This window comes from Carlito syrichta, unplaced genomic scaffold (genome assembly GCF_000164805.1).
Source record: "Carlito syrichta isolate Samal-C Ts95f unplaced genomic scaffold, Tarsius_syrichta-2.0.1 Scaffold307020, whole genome shotgun sequence".
Taxonomy (NCBI): Eukaryota; Metazoa; Chordata; class Mammalia; order Primates; family Tarsiidae; genus Carlito; species Carlito syrichta.
The window spans coordinates 202,899-216,378 of NW_007251116.1; the positions used below are offsets into that span (position 1 = coordinate 202,899).

Sequence of the window (13,480 nt, forward strand, 5' to 3'; positions counted from 1 at the left end):
AATCCCAAGATGCGGGATTACAGGCTGAGCCACTGAGCCTGGCTGTGCCTTGTTTTCCTGTGATAATGTGTTATATTTGTTTTCTTTTTAGAAATGTGAACATAACTTGAGCAAGCCAGAATTTAATCCAACATCTATCAAATTCAAAATCCAACTGGTTGCTGTGTGAGTATTTTGGGATTGGTGTTTTTGGTTATTGTTTGGGGACTTGGGGTTTTAATTTTGGGTTTTTCAGTGTGAAATGTGTTTACTCTCAGACTAAAGAAAGGGAAAATTACATCAAAATAATCATGATATCCTGTTCCTGTTTAGCTTTTGGATTTAGTTATATGCCATGAAGTTTAAGGTAAATCTATAGATATGGAATCAAGGATGTTTTTATCAAGGACACAGGGACCTAGTATGATCTGGGGCAATATGATATATTGATTATTGGCTATAGAGTTACTAGTCATTCATTACAAATTATAAAATACTTGAGGTTGAGAATACACTTTTAAAAAACTAAAAAATAAAGTATAACAGATTGAAGAGCATCCCTGTACCAGTGTTTATTTTATTTATCTGTGTTTTTGTAATTCCTCATTGAGTGGGGATAAAAGTGATTGAGTCACTATTAGCTCTCTGGAACTTGTAAGTAGAAGGGAAATTTGTAGAAAAATGATCTATCAGGCTATCTGAATGGTCCTACTTAGAGATATACACTGTCACTTAAAACTTACCCACTACTCAACTAACTAGACTTAAGCGTTACTTTTAACCTGCGCACTAGAATGTTCCCTCTGTGCGGACATCTTAAATCTAGCAAACCACTCAGATGTCACCTTTCAGGGGACATAGATTGCTGGTGATTATACAGAATAAACTTATGCCAGTACCGATTTTTTTTTAAGTCAGAGTCTCACACCGTCACCCAGGTTGGAGTGCAGTGGCATGCTCATGGTCACCCCAGCGTTGGCTTGCCAGGCTCTGGTGATCCTTCCACCTCAGCCTTCCAAGTAACCGGAACTACAGGCACGTGCTACCATGCCTGGCTAATTTTTTTATATATTTTAGAGACGAGGTCTCCCCTTGTTGACCAGGCTGGTCTTGAACCCACAGATTTAGGCAGTCCTCTTGCCTCGGCCTCCCAAAGTGCTGGGATTACAGGCTTAAGCCACCACACCTGGCCATCAGTACAGATTTTTTTTAAATGTATGTTTTCTTGAAGTTTTCCATTCAAATTGCACGAAAAAGCAAACGAAGAAATGGAATATATACTAAGATATCATCAATCAGTTGAGAAGTGGTTTTCAGGAATTATGAGTATATCCCTCCACATCATCTTTGAACAAAGGACTGGACAATAAAAATTACATATTATCAATGCGGGAGAAAAAGAAAATGAGACTGCATTATCTGCTCAAATAGAAAAAACAGGTGGAAGACATCAGACAAATTACTATTGCATAACATGTATCAGTGAACCTGCAATGCATGTCGGTGACTGTTTCATAAGTTACCACCCGTTAGAAAAAATATAAGAAATAAAATTTTGATTTTTTTGTTATAAATAAGTTCCTCAATGTCCAAAATTCCATTATAAGCCAAATATCATTATAATAAAATAATTTGTTCCAACATTATACTATTTAATATGAAATGATTCATTTTTCACCATTTCATTAAAAAAGTACAGTCAAGTTGCAGGTAGGTGATCCGCAAGATGTTTCCGAGTGCAGTGAGTTCAAAAATTACCTGCCAAACAAGAAAGATACTTTGAAAAATTAGGAAAATATTGTCTAGCTTTGGGGTAAGAGAACCCTTCTTTAGCAAGGCAAAAATCCCAGAGGCCACTAAGGAAAAGAAGCAACTTTAACCTTAGCAGAAATGAAATATGAGTTGTAAAGGATGAGATTAGCAACCAAGTCCTAAAACGTACTGTAGAGCTGGGAAGAATATTTGGCACTCGTGACAACTAAAGTTTAATATCCCAGGTACAGAGAATTCCCACAAATCGGAAAGATAAAAATAGAGGGAGGCAATAAGGTGGACTGTGGGGCAAAGGTGTTGAAGAGGAATTCCAAATAGTCGAAAGTGGACTGTGTATGGATAGATTCTGAGATGTGATAGGAAAAGCTTTAAAACATAAATCACATCTGCTTCTCTTGAGAATATGGGTAGATGCGTATTTGCATACATTGTTGGTAAGATCGTGAATTGCTAGTCTTTTTGGAGTCTGGTAATATCAGAACAAAACACAAAGGCCTTTTAACCCAGCAATACTATCTCATGAGTCTCTTCTGTAGAAACAAAAGCACCAATAAATACAGATACATTCCCAAAGATGAGTATCATAGCATTTTGGTGGCAAAATGCTGGGAATAATTTTAGTGTCATGCTGTTTAACTATTAACAAGGAGACAGTTGATTAAGTTGAGATAACTTGTACTGTAGGGTATTATGCAGCAATTAAAAAGATGCCACTGAGAAATACAAAGGTGGAAAGTGCTGGTCTGGGGAGTTAGGAGGAGCTGAAGGGCCAGGTATGGGGTCTGCCACTTTCTATGTCTAAATTTATTTCCCTCATCTCTGAAATGGGAAAATAATACTTTCCTCTCAGGGTTGTTGAAAAGAAACACGAACTATTAAGTTTGCAAATGCTTTGTAATTTATCATAAAATACATTCATTTTCGTTTAATACGTGACTGATTCGGAAGGAAGAGAACTACTGAAATGACTACACGTGTGAGATGAACTCCTTTCTTAGGAATTGCGCTCATTACAGAGCCCTGAATGGCAGGCTGTTCTTAACATCAATTCCTTAGGCTTGCTTTGAGGAAAAGTGCTTTTTTCCGATATGGCAGATCACCTAACATACAGGACTTAGACCTCAGATCTCCTGGTGTACCTTTTTTTCACTGTTAGTGCTTCTGCAATAGATTTTATCTATGTTATATATATACAACAACCAAAATGTATACATGCTTTGTTCTGAGCATTTTTGCACGTATTATTCAGTGTATTCTTCACAATAAATGCAAGAGCTAGATACTGCTATTGTCCTCATTTTACTTGAGAAAACCAAGGTGCAAGAGGTAAATATCTTGAGTCCAGACCAAGCACACTAAAATATAATGTTCTGTTGTCTTATATAGAGAGGTAGTGTAATGTAGTGGTTAAGAGCAAGGAGACTGGAGCCAGACTGCTGGGGTTTGATCCCAGCTCTGCCACTTACCAGTGACTTGCTAATCTTCTCATGCCCAGTTTCTTCATTTTTGTAATGGAGATAATAATACTTGTGCAGTTGCAGTGAAGATTACATGAATTAATGTTTGCTAAGTGTTTAAAACATTGCCTGGCACATAGTACTATATAAATGTTCAGTAAGTATATAGTAGTAATTTTACAGCCATACAACATAAGTCAGCTTTTGATGTTATAACTGATTGCCTTCTAGAATTGCAAAAATGAATTTTAAAAGATCTCAAAAATATACATGTCAAAGGAATATGTGTGTCATGATAAACACACACACACACACGTAAGCTCTTCACTAGAAGTTCACATAAGATATCAGAAAGAGCTCATTGCTAGTTTGGTGTCATATCTTAAGTTCTTACTGTAGTGATGATACGTTTTTTAAAAAAATTTTTTCTCTGGTATGTTCTGATTAACATGAAGAAGTCCTTTACTTGCTATACTAGATTTTTTTTTTAAGTGATAATTTAAGCAACTCCAGTAAACATTAATGCATTTTTTTATTCATGCATAGCAATTATATTCCAGAAGTCAGAATCATGTCAATTCCCAACCTTCGATACATGAAGGTTAGTACCTTGTTTATTGGAGAGAAAGTGTCAGTTGATCAGTGATGTGTGCATATGTGTATGTGGGTGACTGTGTATCTGGCACAGGATACAGTGAGCAAGTGTGAGAGAAGAAGACAATTGGGGATAATAAAGGGATTGAGCCTTACTTTGACTGAGATTCTTAACAATAGCACCTTTGGAAAGTATGCAGAGGCAGTAGGATGCCCATTATATAAGGTTGGAATCACAGGTGGGGAAAAGAAAGTGGATGGTGTTGGACCTCACGAGCATTTTTCACTCTTGGCTGGCCTAGAGATTCTCCACCAGCTCCTGTGTTTATGTGTCAGGCACCAGGAATCGGCTGAACGCCCTTCCCCACACACACCCCAGTAAGAGAGCCCTTCTCTTCCCTGGAGTCCTCATTTGTGCCCTTCCTGCCACACACACCCCAGTGAATGGTAGGATATTCTGCAGCAACCTCTTTAGCCCTTTTCCCTCGTGCTGCTCATGAAACATTTGTGTGGTCCCTATTCATTTGAAAGGTTTTTTTTTTTTTTTGCTCAAAAGAATACCAAACAAGGGCAAGTTATCATGGCTCAAGAGGTCTTCAAAGGCTTTTATATAGTATTGGTGTGCCATTTTTTGTGTGTGTTAAAATATATGGCCGGCCTCTTATTTTACTTATGAAGGCCTCCTTCTTTTCAGTCCTTAAGTGGCAACCTGGGTGGGACAAGTTGTAACCTTAAACAATCACTTAGATAATGAACATTTTTCAGGATTTCTAGATTTGGTAACTGGCCCTTTGGGTAGGACCTGTCCCATTTCCTCAGTGAAATAGCAGCTCCAGAGAGTATGTGGTCTAACATACAGATACTAAAACAGGAAGCCGTGAACACTCAGAACAAGTGGTGAGCTATTGATATGGGGAGGTGGCATTACCCAGGAGTAATGGGGGATGATGGTTTTGTAAAGTATTTGGCGTAGCAGCTAAGGAAGTGGACCCAAGTGGCAGTAGGGACACACATCTGAGAGATGTTTTTCCTGTTCCCCAGGAGAGCCAGGTCCTCCTGACTCTTACGAATCCAGTGGAGAATCTCACCCACGTGACTCTGTTGGAGTGTGAGGAGGGGGACCCTGATGACATCAACAGCACTGCGAAGGTGAGAGCATGGCCTCATCCTGACTGACCCTGGCCTTGCCTGGAGTGGCCTCCTTTGACCTGGCTTAAAGATTTCCATTGTATTTTATCTTCTCATCTAATCAGCAAGTTCATTTGATTCTGATTCCTACATTTTTTACTTTATTCCCAAACACACTGCCCTATTTGAAGGTGTCATCCTTTCTTTCCTGGACTGTGACAGTAACTGTCTGATCTTGCTGTTGTTACACCACCTCCTTCATTTCAGCCCATCCTCTCTGTTGCTGCCAGGGTGATCTGTCTAAAATCTAACTCTGTATGGCCTGCTAATCAATTAGCATCTCTCTACTTTGAGATGAATCCAGATTCCTTGGTACAGCATCATAAGAGTGCCTCACGGCCTCACATCTCTCTGTTCCTCCAACATGACCTTCCTTCAGATCTCAAATTTAGCATGCTCCAAATTGTGCATATTAGTGGCTGTGACTGAAACAGATTCAGTGGATTTTAACCTTTCCCACTGGAGAACTGCATCTGCTGCTTGTTATACCTAGAGTGCTTCCTTCCTGTCCCTGCTCCCCTAATACACCTGCCCTTTCAGGCGCTCAGTCTGATGCATTCATTATTTAAGACTCCAGTGAAACATCCTTTCCTGTTAAAAGCTGTGATGCCTCTCTAGGTTCCTTCTGCTCCTGTAGAGAGAGACAGCATCACCTCAGTATCAAAATGGGGGATTTTTACTCTCAGCATTAGAGGAATGAATGTAATATGGCCTCTTGATATTTTGCTACTTATTGATTCATCTAGTTCTTGAAATTTTAGAATAAGAACTTTTCTCTGTAGATCATCTATTACTAATTAATAATTCAGCATGATACTCATAACAAATATTGTTAGAAAGGATGCTTGTATCTTTAGTTCACTGTTATTCAAATAATCTTAAAGTATTTTTCTGTCTCATTTTTCTTTTTTCCTTCTGCTTTTTAATGATTTCACTTACTAGTATTACTTCCTTTTTTCCTTTTTAAAATAACACTGCCAGGCTCGGTGGCTCAGCCTGTAATCCCCGTGCTTTGGGAGACTGAGATGAGTGAATTGCCTGAGCCTGCGGGTTCGAGACCCACCTGGGCAGCTTGGTGAGAACTCGTCTCTACAATAAATCAAAAATTAGCCAGAGCCGGGCTCAATGGCTCAGCCTGTAATCCCACACCCTTGGGAGGCTGAGGTGAGTGGATTGCCTGAGCCCGTGGGTTCGAGACCCGCCTGGGCAGCGAGACCTCATCTCTACAATAAATCAAAAAATCAGCTGGACATGGTAGCGCATGCCTGTAATTCCGGCTACTTGGAAGGCTGAGGCGGACGGATCGCCGGAGCCCAGCAGTTCGAGGCTGTGGTGGCCAGAAGCGGCCGCTACATTCCAGTCTGGGTGACAGAGTGAGACTCCAACTTAAAAAAAAAAAAAAATTAGCTGGGCGTGGTAGCGCGCGCCTGTAGTTCCAGCTACTTGGAAGGCTAAGGCAGAAGGATCACCAGAGTCCAGCAGGTCAAGAGTGCAGTGGACGTTCAGCAATGGCCAGTGCACTCCAGTCTGGATGACAGAGTGAGATTCCAACTCAAAAATAAATTAAAAAATAAAATAACACTAATGAGCCGCTCCAGTTAGGACAGAGACAAATCAAGCGCCTGATGCACTTTTTGTCTTTATCTCTCTCCATACCTCCCCTGCCACATTTGGATCTGCAGTTAGAAATTTGGTCGACATTTTTATCTGTTCACCCCTGACATAGCAAAGTTGAGGCCTAATTACTGTATAAATCTGAAGGATGCTTAGCTGGTTTTGTGTGTATGTGTTTTAAAATTTTTTTATTTTGAATATATGGGGTACAATTCAGGGTTAGGTATATAAATGTTCATGAAGCAGGTACCCTTGTTGATGAGGTGTGCCCCTGCCCCCTCCCCCGCCAGTTTCCCATTACTGCCAATCCCTTTCTTATAGTATTACAATAGTTATTCAAGGGCTTGTTTTTCCATTACCATAAACATATTTAGTATCTTTTTTGTTTAACTATCAGGTACCAAGAATCGGCTGGTACCGTGTCAGAAAACTTTATGTTGAAGCCTGTGCGTCTCCTTTATCTTGTTCTTGTCTCTAGTAATGATTAACTGTTTCACTTATACCAAAAAATACAAAGAGTAATACAGCAAACACCCATGTACTCCCCATCTCCTTGAGAAATAAAACATTAAAGACACAACTAAGGCCCCAGTGAGGTAAGCACTCACTTAACTTTATCATTTCCTTAAATGTCTTTGTTTTTACACTTTTATTAGAAATGTCTGTCCTCAGGCTGGGCACAGTGGCTCAGCCTGTAATCCCAGCACTTTGGGAGGCCGAGGCGAGAGGATTGCCTGAGCCCGGGGATTCAAGACCAGCCCGGGCAACTTGGCCAAACCTCATCTCTACAATAAATCACAAAAAAAATTAGCCGGGCATGGTGGCATGTGTCTGTAGCTCCAGCTACTTGGAAGGCTGAGGCAGAAGGATCATCTAAACCCAGCAAGACGAGGCTGCGGTGGCTATGAACATGCCACTGCACTCCAGCCTGGGGTAATGAGTGAGACTCCAACTCAAAAAAAAAAAAAAAAAAAAAAAAGAAATGTCTGTCCTCTAAACACTGTGTCTCTATACTCCGTGTAAGTAATACCACACTGTGTGTCTCCTGGAGCTGCTGCCTGCTTCCACATGTCTAGGTCCCTGTCATGCTTTGCCCTCTTCCATCCGTGGAACGCATGTCCTGTGCTGCCTGAGCCCTTCTGAGGTGGTCCTCTCTGTTGCCTGCAGGTGGTGGTGCCTCCCAAGGAGCTCCTCTTAGCCGGCAAGGATGCAGCAGCAGAGTATGATGAGCTGGCGGAGCCTCAGGACTTCCAGGATGATCCTGAGTGAGTGATCTTTTTCTGACCCATGCACCACAGATGACTGATACAGAGTGTCTGCTAACGTATCCCGATTTGTATCTGGAGTTTTAAAAATAACTTTTGTCTTCCTGTTTCTTAAAATAATTACTGTAGAAAATGTGGGGAAATACATATACTACCATGAAGACTACCAGAGATAAAGCACCACTACCAGAGATAAGCATTGTTAACATTTGGACATTTGTCCTTCCAGATATTCCTTTCAGCATCAGGGTTATTCTGTAAACACACTTTTTAAGACTTTGTTCTTCACGTAATAAAAATTTTTCAATTACATGGTTTTTAATAGTTGTTGTGGACAAGACACAATATTCTCTCCCTATAGATTTTTCATTGAATTTGTTCCCCACCCCCTCAGAGTAATTAATAGAGCATTCTCTCATACCTAACCATTGAGAAGTAAAAAACTAAACCTTCCCCTTGAATAAGAAGGTATCAGTCAAGAGCCAGTCTAAAGACAAAGTGTATCAATGATTTGAACAAATAATTTAATATAAAGAATTCAGAAGTAGCAATTTTATGGTTTATGACCATAAAATTCAGAGATAGCAATTTTATGAAGAGAGAATACAGGGAAATGGTTAGAATTATTAAAATGGAAGTGAAACTCAGGCCTCCAGTGAGGTGGGGCCTCGAGGAGACTCTGCTTGCCTGGTGCTGGCATCTCATGGTAGCAGAGCAGGGTGCCGTGACAATACTGCCACTTCTTGGGTAGGAAGCCTTGCTGCCATGACACCCACAGGTGGCACAAGCAAGCAGGAAGCTCAAAGAGAAAGCAAGACTTTCTTCCTCCAGGCTTCTGGTCTCCCTTTAGAGGCCCCTGTAGACAGACTGATGGGGACTCAGCCTACCATGCAGAATAGAATCCTGTGGCACAAAGCAAGCTATAAAAAAGGTGGGTGTGGAGCTGAAAAACAGTAGATTAGTAAACTGGCACCCAAGGGACATTTAAGGTTTTTTTATCAGAATGATCAAAAGCTCCCTCAGCAAGATATTGGAACAGAGTTTGGAGAACTCCATGTGAAAAACAATAGAGATCTTGATGGGGAGCAGTTAAGAGGAGGCTGATAACTCCGTGATATAAGCAAAATGGCTCAGCATCCAGAAGTTCTACAGAGAGAACCAGGGAAAGACCTGGTCAAGAAGAGCCCTCCTAGAGTGCAGTCATCTCAGGAGCAAGACGAGTGCTCTTGCTGAGGGTGGCGTGGGATGGGTGCGAAAATAGGTGAGGTTAGTGTAGTGATGGCCAAACTTGCATTGACTTCTGGAAGCACCAGTTCAGATGTTTTGTTTTTCTGTAGCATTCCAGACCCCACCCCCAGAGGATCTTTTTAGCAGGTGCTTATGTTTTAAAAACTTCCTTGATATCAGTGGTTGTCTTGGAAACTAAGGATAAAAATACTTATTTTTTCCTTTTTACTATTTTTAAGTGTTTGAATTTTTTTTAACATGATTCTTATACAAATCAACAGTTTGGTTAATTACTATAATACAAAATATATTGAGTTAGGACAATACAAAATATGTTCTCTGAAATCCTTGCTTTATGTGGGTCCTTAAATTACATTAATTCTGGAAAGATCATCTGTCAAATTCCAGTCAGATTAAATGATAACCAAATTAATAAAAAATAGAATTATATTCTCATTGTATAGACTTTTCATGCTTCTGGAAATTAATGCTGTTTAAATATGTAAATGTGTAATTCCAATAACATCTCTTATGAGGAACTGAGTATCATTTGAATAGTAGGCGAAATTCTTTTTATTTCATTGCCCTTTTACTTTTTGAAGCCAGTGCATGTGAGGGAAGACAGAAATGGAAACCCCAACCAAGAGACTTTTCTGTGCTAAAAAATTCCTAATTTACATAGGTTATTACAAAACCACACTAACTTACGGTGTTCCAAAAATTCCTTAAAGCATCCAGTTATTAAAACTTAGTATCAGTCTGAATCTTAGAGAAATACTACCACATGTGCATAGAAATAAATGTAGCCGGGCTTGGTGGCTCAGCCTGTAATCCTGCGCCTTTGGGAGGCTGAGGTGAGTGGGGAGGCTGAGGTGAGTGGATTGCCTGAGCCCCCCGCGGGTTTGAGACCCGCCTGGGCAGCGAGACCTCATCTCTACAATAAAAATCAAAAGTCAGCCGGACGTGGTAGCGTGTGCCTGTAATTCCGGCTACTCGGAAGGCTGAGGTGGAAGGATCGCCGGAGCCCAGCAGGTCGAGGCTGTGGTGGCCGGGAGTGGCCACTGCACTCCAGTCTGGGCGACAGAGTGAGACTCCAACTCAAAAAAAAAAGAAGTAAATGTAAAGGTTTATTATGTCAGCACCATTGTTTATAAGTGAAAAATTGGCAGCAATCTCAGTGTATACCAGTATGATAAATACCTGATTGAGTACTAAACCTCAGTGTAAACCAGCTGTGGCAAAATACATGATTGAATACTATGCAGCCATTACATGGACTGTAGATAATCTATGTACACCAGGATGGAAAGTATTTGTGATAAACAGAATAATAATTTTAAAAGTGACAGAATTGTTTGTCCCATTTGTGCTGGTTAAAACAGAAAAAGACTGGTCACTGAGACGCTTGTAATCCCAGCACTTTGGAGGCCATGGCAGAAGGATCCCTTGAGCCCAGGAGTTCAAGTCCAGGCTAGACAACATAGTGAGACCCTGTCTCCACAAGAAATAATAATAATAAAATCGGCTGAGCGTGGTGCTGCATGCCTCTAGTCCTAGCTGCTGGCTGAGGTGGAAGATCACATGAGCCCAGAAGGTCAAGGCTATGGTGAGCTGTGATCATGCCTCTGTACTCCAGTCTGGGGTACAGAGTAGGGACCCTCCTCCCAAAATAAATAAATAATCAGAAAATATGATCTCATAGGAAAATACCTTGGAGATGAAGAACTGAGGTGTTTGTGGCTCTTCTCTGTGTGCTGAAAGGAAGAATAGAGGGAAAGACTTTTGCTGCAAGTCTCAGTGCTTTGGCTGCCTTTTGACGTACCTAATGCCATGCTTCTTTTCTTTCCATAGTGTCATAGCCTTCAGAAAGGCCAACAAAGTGGGCATCTTCATCAAAGTTACTCCACAGCGTGAGGAGGGCGAAGTGACCGTGTGCTTCAAGATGAAGCATGACTTTAAAAACCTGGCAGCCCCCATCCGCCCCATCGAGGAAAGTGACCAGGGCACAGAGGTCATCTGGCTCACCCAGCATGTGGAACTCAGCTTGGGCCCACTTCTTCCCTAAAAGGTCCCACCGGTGGGCAGGTCCCAAGGACAGTGACACCATAAACCTGCGTTAAAACGCAGAAGCCACTGCTTCATTAGGCCTTGTTTATCACGATGTACCCATGCACTACCAAGTCCTGTTCCTAGGAAAGTGGGGGCGCAGGCCAGGCAGTAGGAGCACAAGGTAACTGGTGCTCCTCTTGCGCTCACCTCTGTTGACACTAGGAAGTCCATGTCTCCCTCACTGAGCCCTGCACGTTGAGTAACAACAGCGTCCTTCCATCCTAGAAGAGGGGATGGCTGTTCCTTGGAGTGGTGTTAGACTTACCACCTGAGAAACTCTGTACCACCCCTCAGTCTGATCTCACAGAGGCTCACTGTCTCCCAGATGAAACTTATTACTAAAATGATAACCCAAAGGTGGACCTGCTGTTAATGACCAGCATTGGTCCCAGTTTACCAACTGCTTCACGCATCCCCTTCAGTGTAACCTAGCAGTCTAAAACACATCCCTTCACTTGCCTTCTGGCTGCCCTTTTGCTGTAGATTTCCACTTAACAGAAAGAATTGTTATGTTGTCTTTAGTTTTGTGATGATTGGAAAAACCTGTGAAATTCTTAAGACACTCTCATTTGCTCTCTTCTGAGTGAATACAGGGCACTTATTAGTTGCTCTTAAGTTTTTTCCCAGTAGGATATGGAACTTTTAAGACTCTGAGAAGCAAATAATTACATGGCATGTCAAGGCGTAGCAAACTCCTTTCATTCTAAATATTGCCACCGTCTGCAGGGATTGATGCTTCCACAGGGGGGCGATCTTTGTCTGTCTTACTCCGTATTCCTTCTCCTCTGCTCTGCCTCTTTAACTCTATAAGTTGTTCTGAGTGTCTGGGACTTGGAGAGAGTCCACAGGAAATCCCAGTGAACAAGTTCACTTCTCAGATGCAGAAAGCATTTTAAAGGTTAGATTTTTAGCGTGATCTGAACTCACATTCTTTCCACTGATCTGAAAGGGAAATTCACTATTATCTCCTGAATCCAAAACTGGTGATATTAAGGAAAAGAACTTTTCCCCTTAATAAGTTTAAGAATTTTGTCATATGGTGGGTCAGATAAGACCACTGATCGTAAACATCAGACGGTTCAGCAGGTGGCCCAAAATGCTGGCCTGAAGCAGACAGGCTGCTTTCACTTGGTATCCTTAATTTCTGTGCTGTTTTCTAAAGCAAGATACAGTAGACCACCAGCTGCCCATGCTTTCTATAACAGTACTGTTACTAAGGGGCCAAGAGACTTTTGAGGAAAAGAGAGATTGTCTGTTTACCCTGCTCTCATTTTCAATGTTAATAAGTATTTCGTGGGACATAGCCCTTGTAAGCTCCTCTTGAAAGGTGAAAATGTTTAAAAGACACTGAAGTGTACTCTTAAGGTCAAGCCAGTTTATGAACCAATATTCCCACAGAGTAATATACGTGCTACAGTGTAAGAAAGAAAAATCCCCATCTCTCAGGTTCTGGCAATAGGTTTAGCTTCCTAGGAGTTGGGGCAGGGAGATGGGTCTTTACACACTTGCAGACTAGAGAGTGAGTTGACTTTTTTGACCCCACAGAGTGTCACATTTTTATTTCACAATCTGCTAGAGCTGCTGTGAAACCACCGCTCTAGACCCACCAGTGGAGGAAGTGGACAGAGGGTAGCTTTGTACATTTACACATTTGCATAACTGCACACAGCTGTAGACCATTTGTTTATGGCATGCAGCTGGTATTTGTCCCAAAAGTAATGATGTTGAAGTAATTAATGGGTGTCATCATTCCCACATGACATGGAAACACAAAAACACTTTGGATCATAGAACTGTTTTTTCTTCAGAGGCCAAATTAACTTAGAGAGTAACAGAGCCATTGGTGTAGTAGGTCTTCTCAAATAGGTTTTAGTGCAAGCTGGAATTCCTTGTGTTCATAGAAGTGGTTCGACACCTGCAGCTGGTGAATTAGGAATTATATTTGTTGCCTTGTTGTATGTTAGATCAGGTGTGAGAATGTTCACACTAGTCAGTGTGCACCACCACAAGAGACTTGGACGCTGTTAGCACTTGGAACTACAGTTTTGGAAACTTGTGGCCAAGTTCATTTGGATTTGTGACTTGATTTACCCACTAAAATTTTCTTTTGAAGTGCTTATCAGCATAATGAGCTACATGTCATAAATATTTGTGAAGAAACATCCTTTTTGGTCCCTTTGGGAATGAGAGACACTCCTTGATCTTATGAATGACAGGTTACTGTTTGCCTTATTGCTTAACTTAATGTAGTGAAATAAAACAGACAGAGCTTGA

General features: G+C 41.2%; 1 protein-coding gene across 6 annotated transcripts in view; it reads left to right on the top strand.

Moving 5' to 3' along the window:
• DCTN4 (dynactin subunit 4) overlaps nt 1–13,480 on the top strand; it is a 43,600-nt gene extending 30,120 nt beyond the window's left edge. For 2 of the 6 annotated variants that reach the window (XM_008063748.2, XM_008063747.2), the window contains 5 exons: nt 92–165; nt 3,756–3,810; nt 4,845–4,952; nt 7,773–7,870; nt 10,949–11,666. In XM_008063748.2, coding sequence (XP_008061939.1) covers nt 92–165; nt 3,756–3,810; nt 4,845–4,952; nt 7,773–7,870; nt 10,949–11,162 — 549 coding nt within the window. In that variant the 3' untranslated portion in view covers nt 11,163–11,666. Of the gene's footprint in view, nt 1–91; nt 166–3,755; nt 3,811–4,844; nt 4,953–7,772; nt 7,871–7,999; nt 8,181–10,948 lie in introns of those variants that run through there. The other 4 variants (XM_008063745.1, XM_021715347.1, XM_008063746.2 and 1 more) reach the window with 4 other exon arrangements.